Below are 17,078 nucleotides of genomic sequence, written 5' to 3' on the forward strand. Positions count from 1 at the left end.
ATAACCTGAGAAAAAATTTGCTTAAAAGGAAACGCTTGTAGCCTTTTGATGGGTATTTTGATGTTGGATGGTTTTCATACTTTGGTTTACATTTGACCCTTGGAAACATGAATTTAAGAATAGTTTTAAATATGGTTTTACTTTTTAAAAGGTGTTACCAAATTACATTTGGTGTAAGTGTTGCAATAACTTAAAACAACAAACACTGAACAGGGATGTAAGATCTGCAGAAAGTAGGAAACAAGTTCAAGATGTTTAAAAAAAAAAGGAAATCAAGAAAATTCATGAGCTTTTGTTGGGAAAGAGAGAATTTTCAAAATCCTATCCTTATTTTTGTCCAATAACCTTTTGTCTTAGCTGAATGTAGGGCAACCTGAAAATGATATGAAAGATACAGATGGTTGTTTTGCATCTTTATCTCAGTTGATGATGCCATAGACTTAAAAAAAACAAAAAAGTGCATGTCTGAAGGTGGTCTGAAGTGCCAGCTCACACTTGACAAACTGACTTTAGGGAACTCTGACTGAGGTTCAAATGAATTTACGAGCTGGATATGAGGGACTTACACTACAGTTCCAGGAACTGACAATTGCGGAAGATTGGACTTTAAATTGGTTGACAAACATTTGGATGTGTAGAGCTCACGTTCAACACCAAGCTGGACTGGAGGAGCACACACGTGATGATTTGGAATAAGGGAAGAAAGCAGTTTTATTTTGAGAACACCCATTTGACATGTTTGACTTTGGGGACACGCGTTTAAAACCCAGCTGTAATTTAGTGAACACGCCACACTAATTTAAATGCCATGTAACCCCCGATTAGGCAAAAATATAAACTCTTGTGGCACTCCAACGTGCCTCTAAATCTAAAAACACAGAAGGGGAATTCTTTTTTTCTCCCTGCAAATTACCAGAACCAATCCACAGCTGAATTATTATCACTTGTTTGCATGCAAGTCATAAATATTTTCATCTTTTAAGTCATGGTGAATTTGGCTGACAGGTCACAGGTCCGGCCAGTTTGCTGTGTTACTGGTTGTGCTGGCAGGAATAGGGACACTGCCAACCTCAATTTGCATTATGGGATGACACGAAACAAGTGTAAGAAGAACTGCAGTGAATCTGCTGCAGGTTTTATGCACAAATACATAGTTGCTCATGTGCACAAACACAAATAGACATTCGCACACATTCCACAATGTCTTGCTCTTTCCATTTTTGAGAGAGAAGATAATGGAGGCCTAAACAAATCATTTTACACTGTCAAACATTCAGATTTTGGAGTTCTTTACAGTAACTTTACTACTGTTATTACTGGACTTGTTATATTTCTATATATTGTTAAAATGGGCTTTGGTGTAGTCCATCATTTAATAACTGTACAGTACTCTCTGAATATAGTAACCATTGTCCTTAATGTAAATATGTAAGAAAAATTGTGTATGTTTCTGTTCTGTGTCCTGTGTACTGTTTGTTTGTATATGTGTCTTTTTGGCTGCTGTTACAACCAAATTTCCCCTTGTGGGACAATTAAAGGATTATTCTATTCTATTCTATTCTATTCTATTCTATCCTATTCTATCAGTTCACCCAGCAAATCGATCCAAATTAGCTGGCCTCCTTTTAAGGCCACCCCCCTATAAGCCAACTGTCTTCTGATTGGCTGCTCCTTGGAAACAGAAGTTTTGAACAGTAGGTGGCTGATAGTGGCTGTGCTTACAGATAAAAAAAACTCCCCAAACAGTCATGTTAAAAACAGGTAATCACCACTGTAACATTATATAAAATTTTCCAATCTAATTTTACTTATTTATGAAGCACATTTAAAACAACAAAGCTGACCAAAGAACTGTACATATAAAAGGAAGGTTATATAATAAAATATCAGATACGCTATACACACATAGACACACACATATCAATAAATATATCTAACAGATTAAAAAAAAAAAACAATTATTTAAGTAAGTGTCTCCAACTCTTAGTTTGGGTTGAAAGCCAAAGAATAAAAATTAGTTTTAAGGTGTATTTTTAATAATATGCAGGGTGGCCATCCATGCTAATTGTCACGGTCCTCACCCAACATTTTGAGTTTTGTGATGTTTTGGGTTTTCTGTGAGATAATGATTTTTTCCTTTGGATTTTGAGATGTAGTTTATCTTCTAGCTCAGCATCCAGTCATTTCAGTATAATGTTGGCTTGTGCTTCAGTCTGTGTTCCTCATTAGGTGATGTAATCTTTAGTTATCATCTTTTGTGATCCCCTTCTGTCTCTCCAGTCAGTCATGTCTCCATGTTTATTTATCTCCTGTAACTGTGTCAAGTTAACATGTCTTTGTCCTGGTCTTTGTTTGTTATTTTCTGTTTTATTCCCTCATCCGTGTGTTGTGTTTACCTCTGCTCTTGTTAGTCAGATTCCAGTCAGCTGTGTTCCCTGGTGTTTTCCATCTCCTGTAATTACCTAGTGTGTGTAGTGTGTATATATTCTCTCAGGCTTCCCTTGCCCTTTGTCGTGTTCTCCCTCTAGACTGTCTGCTTTTTGTTTCATGTGTTCCTAGTTAGATTCCTTAAGTTTGTTCATTCATTCCTGGCCTTTGTCATATTCCCTTTGTAAGCTTCAGCAATAAAGTGTTTTTTGAGTTTTACTTGGTGCTTTTGGAGTCCTTCGTTTGGGTCGTAACCTGCCTGCCCCACAGTCACCTTGTCATTAACATCAGAGGCAAACTCACTATACAGTTTCTGTGGCTGAAAAGCTGATCTCCCCATGTTCTTAAGTTCAGTCTTTAGGACATGGAGGAGTAACTGGTCAGCAGACCTTAGTGATCTCAAACAGGCATAAGATCAGTAAGACATGTTGGTGCCAACCCACTAAAGAATTTAAAACCATAACATGAAATCTTAAAAATCAAGAATGGAAAGTCAAGCAAGACATTTTACATTTGGATAATCTGCTCTCATGTAACTAATTTATTAATCTATACACATATACAAATAGTAAATCAGACTGCAAGGAGGATGATTAATGTGCTATCACAGTGTCAGTCGCCAGTGGCAATAATTAACAAGCTCATATAGGTGTAACTTTATAAAACCTGTGCCCCCCAAGCAATATGCATTTCCTTATGTACAGATTAGAGGTTTTATCCTGAGTAATGACCACACCCATTTTTACAGACCATAAGCACCATTAAACATTTACACTGACACATACTTCATCTCCACATACACATCCAACATTCAAGGCTAGAGCCATCAGCCACATATTTTGCTTTCCATCTGTAAGGACACTTAACATTAACTCTGTGTGTGTGTGTGTGTGTGTGTGTGTGTGTGTGTGTGTGTGTGTGTGTGTGTGTGTGTGTGTGTGTGTGTGTGTGTGTGTGTGTGTGTGTGTGTGTGTGTGTGTGTATGGAGGGTCAAACAAGGGCTCATTTTCTGTCTGTGTTTTTATTCATGGGGGGTGAGCTGGGAATCCAGACCGCTATCTGTCACACCCATCAACAACCGTGAACACGACTACAACAGAAATCCTTGGGTCAGAAACTCTGGCCACAGCCCCAGAGAATCCTGTTCAGGATGAGGAAACCTGCCTGCTGAGAGTGATGTGTGCATGTGTGTGTGGCTTCTGGATGTGAGTAGCAGCCACCCTGTGTGACAGTAAGTTGATAGCTCTGTTCACCGTGCTTCTGTAGTCTGACAGACAGATAGACACAGCAGGACTGTGTATTTCAGCCATGTTAGTACAAGTTTCCTCTGGTTTCTTAACACCGATTCTCACTGAGCCACTACAAGTTTCATTACCTGCGTGGCGTCACTCTGTCGCAGACAACACAACTTACTTGGGAAGGAAGCTGCAATGGATGGGTATGTTTGTGTAGATTTATTCATCTGTCTGCATCTAAATTTGGTGAAAGTAACATCATATGTTGTGTGAATCATACACAAGACCTGAAACCAGCTTGAAACTATTCACAATTAAATTCCTAAATATAGACACCTATAGACTCAAAGCTGCTGATGAGCAAACTGTAATTCTACTCATAATTTGCTTATACTTTCAATCACTTTCCAAAGTTCATGAGTGATAGTAGGAATGCAGATTAACCAGTAAATCATTAAGTCTGTTTCAGCCACAGTCAAAGCTGCACTACCCTTAACCTGCCCCTGATTTCTCTCTTTGCCACAACAGATAGTTACAATGATTTAGAGGTGCCAGTTCTTATCCGCACCACTTTTCATTTTACTGCAACCCACCTCAGCATAAGCTGGAGGTCACCACTCAAATGAAGTGGATCACATCATTCAAAAAAAGAAAAGACACAATACTGAGGCCACCAAGCCTTTCACCCTTTGGCTATACCTAGAAATTCAGGTGACAGTGAGCAGCCCTGAGAGAATCCAGAAAACACAGAGGAGTCGGACTTATAATGACAGCCATGCTCTCACTATGGTTTTACAAGGTATGAATAGCCTGTAAGAAGCCCGACACCTTCAAAGTCTGGAAGAACCAACCACAGTGCACCCTGAGAGACATGGTCATACGGTCTCTCAGAATCAACAACGCACATGTCTACTGCTTGGGCAAACTCTGACCACCTCAAGAATCCCGAGGAGGTTGATGCTTGTCTGATCTGTGTGGCGGTCCAGTGTTATACAAACAGGATGTGAATCAGCAGAACTGAGGAGATCTCAGTATAATATATTATACAATAGAGTAGGGTACCTCAGCATACAGTATCAGAAAGTATTCTTGTCGGTGATTAACTACACCCCCATGTGAGTTAAGCAGCACTTTAGCCTGACTGCATCATGTGGGCAGAACATCCCCTTCCTCTCCTTAGCCACCTGACAATTTGCCAGAATCACTTTGAGGATGACCAAAAGTCTATTTCAGCTACTGTCAAAACTGCACTACTCTCAACCTGCCCCTACCTGTTGGTCACCACAAATTCCTACAACCTAACTAATCACAGGAGGACTCTTTCTTCAGCCTCTTCATGGCTGACTTGACATCTTGTGTCCAACATGTATTTCGGGGGCTACCAACAAACAGCACCTTGCAGCGACCTCAGCGATGAAGGTGTGGAGCATGGCCCACTCGGTGAGTGAATACAAGAACACTGTGTGCCAAAAAACTAAAGACTCACATAGTCGTGTGAATTACAAGCTTATCTGTTCCAAATCATCACATAAAAGGGCTTCAAAACGTCTCTGAATTCAACATTACTTGTTTCCCTGTCAACACAACATCTTGCTGATGAGCCAAACAATGAAATGTTGACTAAAATATTGAACAGCTCAGCTGCAAAGTACAAAGAAAAGCATTTGCTGTCTTTGATGTGTGCATTGTTTTGGTTATTTTTGAATTACTGATTTATTAGACACATTTTCACAGTTCTTTGGATGATGTGAACACAGGGAAATGCTAATTGTGTTTACTTACTAGGATGTCTTGTTTGAAACAGGGTACCTTTCATTGGGAGTTTTACATGACTGATAACCTCGAAGGCTGACTCATCCACTTGTCTCATCTGTAGGGGTTTTCACAAATGCAATGCAGATATTATTAGAAACACAAATGTCCAAATCGGCAGGATGAGAAAATTATAATGAACTTTATCTTGCAGCTCCCTTGTGTAATGACCGACTGGATTCAAACTCAGCACAAATTCACACAGTGAGTGGGAGTATCCTACAGTGAGAATCCATCTAAGATGGAAAATCCCCTGTTGTGCTCTACGTGTGAGAAAGGGCAACAAGATTTGGATTTTGTCCAGACCTCATGTGTGAATGCAGTTTTTCTTTTCACTCGTTTTTGTTTTTTTCTAACTGATACAAAGAGTCAGTGATGTGTAACATCCTTTATCTGGATTCAAGGCATAATCGACAAACCTTTTCAAGCTAATACAGAAAGTACGTTCAAACGGGTGAAAGTAAATAGGTAATGCAAACTGCCAGGCTGCACAAGCACTACTGACATGCCAGAATGACCTTTATCGATAACCAATAGAGAAAGCTAATGATTGGAGTTAATGGCTGATGTTTGATGGCAGTATACACATCCAGGATTTCTGAAGATGTGAGTAAAAAAGGTCAAGGCCCTATTATGGTTGCTAATTGCTGCTGCTAATAACATAAATCTATAATGGCGTGGCTAAAGAAGATCAATGACCACAGACTGACACTGTATCTAATGAATCCTCTACTGACTCAAGGACAGAAATGAGGTAAGAGACCGAACTCACAGTTAGGGCTGAGTTCAAGTCCAATCTTCTCTTCTAATAAAGAAAGATATGTATAAATGCATGTGTGTAATATGTCTTGTGTGTTCACACAATCTGTATATAGCTTCCTGTTTGGTTGTATGTGCCTACATGTTGTCATTTGTGTTGTGCGTGCGTGCATGCGTGCGTGTGTGCATGCGTGAGTGCGTGCATGTGTGTGTGTGTGTGTATGTCCTTGCTCTGGATCATGTCTGTGATCCCAGGTGGGCTGTAGGGGTGGAGCAGCAGAGCAACAACAAAAAAAGATGCAGCACCAGGAAAGAGAAGAAGGTAGACACTCTCTCTTTCATCTCTCTTTCATCCCACCTTTTCAAGGAAAGGAAAGAGAGTTTGTTCCACTGTTCTCTCACCCTCTCTCCTCCTCTGTCCTGCTCTCAGATGCCTTTTGATGCCTTTCAAGTAAACCAAATGTGCTTTCCGGCTGCCATGCACTCTAACAGAAAGGTCTGTGTGTAGTGTGGGGTTTGGCAATGTGCCTAATTACTTTTAAGTCATAGACAGGTAGGCGGAAGACGGAGGTAGTTGTGTGTGTCTTTGTCTGCATCATGTGGGCTTTAAGCTGAGTTGTTCTCTATCACCTTGCTTTTTAGTTTTATGGGAGTTACGAGCTAGCCTGTCTACCCAAAGGCAGTTTTGGCATTTTGCCACCATAAGACAAAATGCTACTGTATGTGGTGGGCCACACATAAACCACTGACAGAAGATCACCAATATACTGGAATCATATGTAATAAGCAGACTGTGTCTGATACCACAGACACAGTATTTACTCCAGGTCACCCACCAGGTAACGGAAATTTAAGAACAGAATAGAATAGAATAGAATAGAATAGAATAGAATAGAATACAATACAATACAATACAATACAATACAATAGTCCTTGAACAGTTGGTGCTCCACACCAACTGTGTCGGAATAAAATATAAATAGTAGACAGCAGAAATAAACAGGTAGTGCAAAGAAAAGAATTGGTCTGATTAGAGTACGTGTGAGTGGCCTGAGTGATGAGGGTAACTCAGACCATGGCTCAGATTGGTGCGGTTGGTGGGCATGGGTGGGCTGTGAGTAGATAGTGTTTATTGACGGTCAGAAAGGCCCAGGGAAAGAAGCTGTTTGATAGGTGGAGGTGTGGAACCTGACTGGCCCGAGGCACCGACTGGGTCAAACAGGTGTTGAGCGGGGTGCAGGGGGTCACCTGCGATGGCCCTGGTTTTCCTGAGACAGGAGGATCTGGCGATAGTCTCCAGGGGTGGCAGAGGGCAGTGAATGATTTTTTTGGGCAATGTTAATTACCCTCTGCGCCGCCTTCGTGTTCTCACAGCGTGGCCCCTGCATATCAAAAACAACCAGGCAGAAGAAGAAGAGCACGCTCTCCACAGAGAGTCAGTAGAAGGCCAGCAGCAGCTTCTGGTCCAGATTATTTTTCCTCAGGACATGGAGGAAGCTGCTGCTGGGCCTTCTTTACCAGGGCATTGCTGTTGTGGGTCCAGGTAAGATCTGCCCAGAAACCCAAAGGTTGAGACAGATTCTACCCATTCTCCATTTATAATGAGAGGGGAGTGGACCTGTCTGAGCCTCCTGAAGTCTATTATGAGTTCTTTTGTTTTAAGGATGCTCAGCTTCAGGTTATTTTCTGAGCACTAGCAGCTGTGATAAACAAACTGATTTATCTACTTTTGCACAGGGCAGTACTGAAAGATTAATGGTCATTGGTAAAGTTCATATTTGGGTAAAAAAAAAGAAACTTTATGTTTATTTGTGCCATGTGTTTGTTTTCAACATCATCTTATTTATAAGAGCTGACAGAAACAAAGGTCACTGACTCAACACAAAACAAGGATGTGAAGAATAAACACTTAAAACCTCATGTAGGGTTGTGCATGAAGCATAAAAAAATAATCTTGTAACGACTTAAGCATGATGCTAACAAAATTAGTTTTTGTGGTGGCACAGTGAATTGTTATAGTGAATTGCAGGCAGTGTTTTCCCGAGTTAAGCCTTTAAACATGGAAACATCCTCTATGCTGAAATGTCCTTGAGCAACACCAACAAGCTGCAGAGACTTTCACTACAAAGTTTAATAAACAATCACATTATTATGTGAAAGGGCTTTACAAGCCACTGCTGTTTCTTATTTTCTCCCTCTGTCTTTCTGTCTGATCAGGAGGAGGAGGAGTGGCAGCTACAGGACAAGTCTGGACATGATGCAACCCCCCCACTCCCTCCTTTCCCCTTCCTCTCTTCCCCCAATCATTTCCCTCATTCCCTTCGTCCCTCCTTCCTCTTCTCAATTTAAGCGCAAACCACAGACTTGCTGTGGAGGTTTCCATGACAAACATTACTAATTGGGGATCATTTTCATTTTGCTTTTTTCAATCATGTCTGGCAAAAGTGACGTGTGTGTGTGTGTGTGTGTGTGTGTGTGTGTGTGTGTGTGTGTGTGTGTGTGTGTGTGTGAGAGAGAGGGAGAAAGAGAGAAAGCCACAGAAGGGAAGCACTGTTAAGTCTCTGTTTTGATATAAAACCTCTGGCTCATCAGACAGACAAATAATGAAGCTCAAATAATTGCACACTGAATTATGGCTATGGCAGTTAACAGTGTGTTGGCATTGAGCTCAGTGCAGCTAATAAATGCACTATTACAAGTGCTATACTGCTTTCAGAAAATGAGCAGTTGTTCCGGAGCAGCAGGTTGGCGGCAGCAGGGTGCATCGCCACTGCAAGTGACCTCTGATCCTGCTGGGCTCCACACACACAGCAGGTAACTGTGGGTTGTTGCTTACAGTCATAAAATCTCACATCAGCATTTCCTAATTCATTTACTCACAGTTGCCCACTGGCTCATTGAAATGCAATATAGTAATTCAATATACTTACACATATCACATTTGTGAAATAGAGAGCACTTTTATCAGACAGGCTCACACAAGCAAGCAAGAAAAAAACACTTTGTTGCTCCAGGTTGAGGACAGAAGAGAACACAGACATTTTCTAGTCTAATTTAGTGCCTATATGCTTTTAGGTGGCACGTTTCAAAGACATCAAAGCTGGTTTGGTTTAAGCATGTAACCACAATTAATGAAAAAAGCAGATCCCAAGTAGTTCTTTAAAATATAATGAGATTTTATGTCACATGCATAATTTTGGTGAGGTTTGAGGGGTTACATTAATAAAGTAATTGAAGAAACCTTCATTGAGGAAAGAGTGCATTCATGATGGGAAAGAAGTCACATCATTTTAAATTTAATGCAACTGTTTGATTTTTTTTTTTTTTTGGCGTTGTAATTTTTTCAATTAGTAAGGTGAAATTCTAAACAAAAATACATGTTTATTTGTAATATTTATAGATTTCCTGATTGTAATTCCTTTATGGTAGACTTGAATTTTCAAGACTTAAAAAGTGCTGAAACACATTTAAGAACAAAGGCATATTATACCCTCAACATCCACCCCATGTGTGCCTGAAAGCCATATATCTAAGCTCAGAGAGCACAGACTTCTGACAACCATGCTGGCTGTGCGTGTGCGTGTGTGTGTTAGCGTGCATGAGTGTGTATAGCTGTACTGTATGTATATGTGTGGGTATCTAATGATCCCCGTGTCACCTTCTCGGTGTCTCCCACACCTCCCCTTCTCATTAGCGGTGACGCCTGAGTGGATTAACCACACGCGTGCACACGTACGTGCACAGTAACACACACGTCCACCCCAACCACTAACGAAAGTAGAGCTCATCAAAGAGAATCTATCCACCCTGGTTTAGGAAAGACAAACTGTCATAAAACTCGGATTTGTACTCAATGCAAACCAGAAGCCCCTTTCTGGCAGGAGGCTGGGTATGTGGGTCCGTGTGTGTGTATATGTATGTGTGACCAAGGCAGGAGCTCGGAAACAATATGTATTTATTGTTTTTGTGTTAAGGCCAGTGTCTTTCTGTGTGGGTTCAAATGATGTGTTATATCATCTCAGATAAAACTAATTTGGTAAGTAACTGAGAGAGGAAAAAAAGCAGAGAGGAAAGGAAAGAAGAAAAAAACTTGAATGAAAAGAAATAAAAGGATGATGAATCGCAGGAAGAGAATGAAAGGAGGACTCACTTGATTAGAACAATAAATATAGTCACAATACACAGCTCTACTCAAGACCACATATCTTCTCTTCTAATCAGATATTTCCTGTGCAGGCTCGTAGATAGAAGAACAGACTCAGAGCAGAGCCAGAAGGATGGAAACATAAAGAGAGTGAGAACTTAATACAACCAACACCCAGCACAAAATGAGAGTGAAGTTCTGGTAACTGTAAACCAGATGGACATGATCTAACATCTCCTGTCATATTGTGGGGGGAAAAAAACCCACTGAGGTGTCCATCATTCTGATTGAAAGAGACACTCCAGACTTTTGTTTTATAACCAGGATCAAAACCTTACCTGCCAGTCTGGTGCAACTGTCCTCTAGTACATTTTCAGTTTAAACCTGTCTGATTCAACAAACATAAATCCACTGCCTGCTGTAAGCAATTCAGCAATGGAAGAAGGCCAGCCGGGATTTAGCTGTTAGCATTAATCTAAAACTCTGCTCATACTGTAAGTCACACCAACAAAACTGCGCGGGACAGGTTTAAACAGAAACAATCAACAAACCTAAGGAAGCACAGTTATTTGTGTTGTAGCCGAAGAACCAAATTTGCTGTTTGATTTGATCTTTTGGCAAAGATCAGAATCAAAACCATGCAGATTCTTCTGACCACGAGCCAACGGCAGTCAAAGCGTTACATACAAATAACAGATGAGAAAGCGCATGATGCTGTGAGGAAAACAGAGGTGGATTACAACAGTGTGACAGACAGAGAACAGATATCACTGTCAGGCCTCCGGTTAGGATTCAGTAAAAAACTGGGAGCAATGCAGCGGATGTACTGCTGGGGTGATATGGGCTGCTTGGAAGTGTGACAAGAAGAAGCAGAGCCACGGATGAGTCTAAGAGCTGGAGAATATCCAGCTCCAAATAAAGAGACAAAGGAAGGAAATAGAGTTTGTGATCCTACCTTTCTTGGTTTTCTTAGATGGCTGTTTCTTCTTAATGAACTTGGTCGCCTCCTGTGGAACTTCAATCTCCTCCCCATCACCAGCCAGCTCTGCTATGGGCTCAACACCTCCTGAGTGAAAAATATGAAGGAAAATCATTACAAAAATGAGTTCAACAAGTCTTTTTTTCTTTCTTTTTTTCTTAAAAACACATTGTTATGACACACACATGTGATGCAGTTCAACCACAGGCAAGTGAGCAGTTTCATTAAAAAAGCCAGGCATTTTAAAAAGTGCCTTTCTTCTGGAAATCATGACAAAGACTTTTAAATCAGTTCTCAGATTTACACTATAAAGCAATATCATAAAACTCTCATGTGTTTTTTCCCCCTTTTGCTTTCAGTTTTGATCCTCTGAGCTGCAAAGCCATTGGGTTGCCATAACAACATAAATCTTTGTATCCAAGGAGCAGCACAGTTACAGTCCTGATTAGATTGTCGGTGTATGGAATAATTAGGAATTCCTATAGTCTTATTTTATTACATTCATTATTTAGTACAACATTTACTAATGTGTTCTATATACAGAGCAGCTAATCCTTCCCTATACTTTAAAAGCATAACTATGTCTGCATGTTTTTTCCCAAACTCCTAACCCTAGACAACATGTTCAAACTTGATGAAATCTAGCCTATATACTGCCTAGGGTACCTAGATTTGTAATATCTATATTGTAATCGATTAAAATATTTACTTCAAATACATTGCAGTTGTTCTGTGTATTTGTATCCACAAACTGCATGATCGAGGGAATGTACTGTCATTTTTATGCACATAAATCAAACCCAACGTCTGCATGTTCATGTGCACGTTATACATGTGTTTTAACAGTTACCAGAGGCTTAAAGTTTAAGGGTAAAAGACGGTCACAGTTTCCAGAGAGTGGTGAATCTTTCCAAAAATTTGCATGTTTTGTCCAATGAACCATCATCGAAATAAAAATCTGCAAGTCGTTGCTGCAAACGATGGGTGTGGCTGTTTTTTTTCAGTCATTTCCATCTTAATTTATCCATTCATTCATCCATCCTGCATCCATCCATTCTTTTCCACTTATCAAATTCAGGGTCGCGTGGGGGCTGGAGCCCATCTCAGCTGTCTTAGGGCAAGAGACGGGGTACACCCTGGACAGGTCGCCACTCTGTTTTAGAGACAGACAACCATTTGCACTCACATTCCCACCTATGGGCAATTTAGAATCACCAGTTAACCTAACCCCACTAACTTAATGTCTTTGGCCTGTAGGAGGAAGCCATTTATATGTTACCCAATTAAAGCCCCTATCATTGGTAATAATCCAAGTGTTATAGTGTCTGACCTGTAACAAAATGTTGTACCAAATCACATTTCGTAGCAATTGGGTATTAATTAAGCTATTTAGTCTTATGATTTCGATTTAGATCAACATTTACAAATAACAGAAAAGACATGTATAACAATCAGCGTAAGTAGGTGACGAGACAGGACTCATACCGTATTTAAGATGTCACCGTTAGCATTCTTTTCCTATAAGTTGAATATTGTTTTTGCATTTTAATTTCTAATGGTTTATAATGATTCCAAATTGTTATTAATGTTATGTAGGCCTGCTGCTATGTAGCAGGCAAAAGGTGGACGCAAATGCAGGACACGAGAGACAGCTTTAATGCTAAACTCCAACAAAATACAGAACAAAGTCTGAGTAGAAACAAGGCATCCAAAAACCAGAGGAACACAGCGCTTAAACACACAAAGCCATGAGGAATGAGGGAGGACGTGACAAAGAACTGAGACAAACTAAGGGAATAAATACAAGGTGATGAGGGGAAACAGGAGACACCTGGGAGGACAGCCGAAACTAATTGAGAAAACACGCGAAGGCATGTAAAACTAAATACAAAGCATAAGAGACAAAAGACTAACAAAATGAAACGGAAAGTAATTAAACACAAGAAAAAATATGCAGTCTTGGCAGCCGGGGATCGGTCCGCCAGGGCCTCCGCTCCTGGCCACCGCCCGACACACATTGCACCCGACCCCTATGGCGCCTCCTGCGGGTGGTGGGCCTGCGGGAGGATGGGCCCATGTCTCCTCTTCGGGCTGTGCCCGGCCGGGCCCCATGGACTAAGGCCCGGCCACCAGACGCTCGCCCTCGGGCACCCTCCCCGGGCCTCCTGGGTGAGGTGTTCCGGGCATGTCCCACCGGGAGGAGGCCCCGGGGCAGACCCAGGACGCGCTGGAGAGATTATATCTCTCGGCTGGCCTGGGAACGCATGGTGTTCCCCGGATGAGCTGGAGGAGGTGGCTGGGGAGAGGGAGGTCTGGGCTTCTCTGCTTAGGCTGCTGCCCCCGCGACCCGACTTCGGATAAAGCGGATGAGGATGGATGGATGGATGGATGGATGGAAAAAATATGCAGACTTGACACAGAAAACACAGGAGGGCAGGAAAACTAAATGTAAGTGCAAATTATAAAAGGAGACTGAACCAGGACTGAGAATAAAATAATGAAGAGAAAGGAGCCAGAATACAAAACTCAAAGTGCCCAGAACTACGAACAAACTATAAGCAGAAAGACAAAGAAATGCAAATCTAAACCAAATGCGAACTAAGAAACAAGTTACGTTATTTAACAATACGTTTTCTTGAAAATTTGCATTTGTAAATGTACCAAGTCTGATGCAAGACATCAAAATATTCATGTTTTAATTTTGTATTCTCGTCAACCATGAAGAAAATAAAGCTGAATAAATGAAATGAAAACCTTTTTGCTACAAACATGTAATAGGTATTTGTTTTCCTAATGCAAGTAAAATGTGGCTCAGAGTTCAACTCTAAACAGTTTTTGATATTTCTTCATCTGTCCAATTGTGTAAGAATTTTTTTTCAAAATTAACTTTCACTTTTTGACTCTTGCATCGAGACTGAATTCTTCTGTTTGCATACATTTGCACCAACATATGTAATATAAACAAAATCTTTCAAGATGTTTCTGAGAAAGGTAAATGTAGCAATGAAATAACAGCATCAAACATAAGGTTTAAAGTGCGTGAGTGTGTGTGTGTGTGTGTGTGTGTGTGTGTGTGTGTGTGTGTGTGTGTGTGTGTGTGTGTGTGTGTGCGTGTATGAGAGAACCTGGATGTGTGAGAGGAGTGATTGTGTCTGCGTGACGAAATCCCTGCTAGAATCCCATGGATCAGTGTGGATTTAGGGAGCTCCTGAGGCCGATGAATTGGACGCCTTGTCTCTCTCTGTCCTACCTCACAGTCTCCTCATCAAGCCTCGCCCTCCCTTTCCATCCCTCCCTTTTTGTCTCCTCTTCATCGCTTCTTCATTCCTCTACTCCCCTCTCCCTCTTTTCATCCCTGTTGCCATCTGATCTTTCCTTCTTTCTACTCGTTTACTTCCTTCTGTCATTCTCTTTCCACTCCTCATCCCTTTTTCTTTTCTTCAGTTCTCTTCTTTTTTCTGTCTCCTTCCAACTTTATTTCTCATCCTCCCTTATCCTGATCCTCGTTCACTTCCTTCCTTCTTATCATCCTTCCCTCTCTCCCCATTTCTGCGGCTCCCTGAGGAATCTGTCTAGTTTCACGGTACTTTCATTTAATGTGCACTCCACGCATTGTTTCTTTGTCTTGTGTGTGTGTGTTTGTGCATGTATGAGAGCAGACTGTGCATGTGTGTGTCTGCCATCGCGTCTACCTTAAGGTGTCTGAGAATGTGTGTGTCTCCATCTCCCCCACCGAGTCTACATCTGTGTGAGTATGTGTGAGTGCAGATTATCCTAAGTCCTCTCTAATATTTATCCTGGCCTTTTCTAAAGCCAATCTTGTTCTCTTTGGTGAGAGCACAGCCTGTGGCTACACATGCACAGAGAGGCGTGCACACACACACACACGCACACACACACACACTCCCAGTTGTTTGAAATGGGATATGCCTCAATCTTAATTGGGAAGGTGTTTTTCTAAGGCTGTCTTACAATTTCACGGGGAATGTGTGGATCTGTGGGTGTGTGTATGTGTTTTAACCTCATTCTCACATCAACATAAGGTAAGGAAATAGCCCACCTCTGGAGCAACTTACTCTGAAACACACAGACTGTCTCTTACCACTGACCTCCAACACATTCCAGCCTGTCCCTCATTCTGTAAATAGTAGGTATTATACCACCTGGGTAGAGTTGTGACATTGTTCTCTGTTACAGTCTATATTTATCTCATTTGATGAGCTATCGGTTTTAGAGAATCTTAAGATTTAAACACTTAAGACTGTGCTTTATATTTTGCACGCAAAGAAGCAATAGAATATAAAATAAATGTGACTGCCTATTTAATCATTGTTTGGATAGGCCACCCACAAACGATAATAACCAGGATATAACTACTACTACTACTACTACTACTAGTACTAGCAATAGCAGAAAACGTATAAGCATAAGTAGTATTAGCAGTATAAATAACAGTTATCATAATCTATACTTCATTCTGAATGGATTCCCAAATGGGAACGGCATGGTCAGCTCTTCTGCCTGTTAAAGCTTCTATTTTCTGTGCTTACACAGAAAATATCTATACAACTCCTGAATCTGAAAATACCCCAAAACAAATAGAAGTTTAGCGCTTATTAGGAGGTACAAGAAAAGTTTAGGAGACATAGTTGGGGAAATTGTCTTGGACGTTTGGAAAATGTGTTCAGCCTAAGAGACAATCTGAGCATTTGTGGGTCTGTTTGTATATATATGGGAATGGTTTGGGTCACTTAACAACAATTTGAGGACAGCTTGAAGAAAGTTTAAGCCATTTTGTGATGATTTGAGACATTGTGGGACGGCGTGGGACCATTTGGGCCAGTCTGTGACAGTTTGGGGCTGCTTTAGGACAGTTTTGGAACAGTTTGGGCAGCTTGGTTGAGGGGTTAAGCTGCTTTCAATAGACATTTCTTTCTTGGTTTGCAGTACGGAGACACCAGTGCATTCCTGCTTTATTCTGGGCTGCGGTTTGAAGATGGGGGTGATACTATGCCGCTGTGGTTACCAGCAATTTGGCTGTGGTCTTTTACGTTTTTTTCCCCCGTCAATATACACATTTGTACGCACAGATATATATACACGTTCAGTACATTAGACCTGCACATTTCTGCACACACACAGCCTCATAGTAATATTCTTTTGAAAACACACATCAAAAACCAGGAAGTGTGATTCTTTAAAAAAAGTTGTGTGCTTGAATCAGACACCTGGTATCTTTTGTCTAGTCTTCACAGTCTAAACTTACAAACCACATGTGAGTACGGCAAAAGCACCTCGAAAAAATACATTATGAGTTGTTCCCGCAAACAATTTTTTTCCACTGCAATAAAATCACTAAAAACTAAAAACAAATGTAAACAAGCAATTTTAGGCAATGAATATTTAACAGCTCAGGAAAGAATTCTTATAGCTTCCTGCCTAAAAAACACTAAGTGTGAATTACTAAACAAATTTCAGTAAACGGTTCAATCTCTTCTAAAAATAGAACTCTGCTGTTTTAAATATAGCATCGTGGAGGAAAACTCTTCAATTTGAACACCACGGCAAGAGAACAAAGACAGCTGAACAGGAACACACAGAAAACATGACCTACACTTACACATGTAGTTCAATCTGTGCTGTGTCTTCCGACCTTCCACATGCACACACAGACATACATACATGTGTGTGCACGCTCGTGCAAACACAGCCCATCTTTTCC

General features: G+C 40.8%; 1 protein-coding gene across 1 annotated transcript in view; it reads right to left on the reverse strand.

Annotated features, from left to right (window-relative positions):
* Positions 1-17,078, reverse strand: part of bbs9 (Bardet-Biedl syndrome 9) — a 169,695-nt gene that overhangs the window by 47,828 nt on the left and 104,789 nt on the right. The window contains exon 21 of the mRNA XM_031756711.2: positions 11,333-11,443. Within this exon, the coding sequence (XP_031612571.1) occupies positions 11,333-11,443 (111 nt within the window). The remainder of the gene's footprint in view (positions 1-11,332; positions 11,444-17,078) is intronic.

This window comes from Oreochromis aureus, linkage group 11 (assembly GCF_013358895.1).
Source record: "Oreochromis aureus strain Israel breed Guangdong linkage group 11, ZZ_aureus, whole genome shotgun sequence".
Taxonomy (NCBI): domain Eukaryota; kingdom Metazoa; phylum Chordata; class Actinopteri; order Cichliformes; family Cichlidae; genus Oreochromis; species Oreochromis aureus.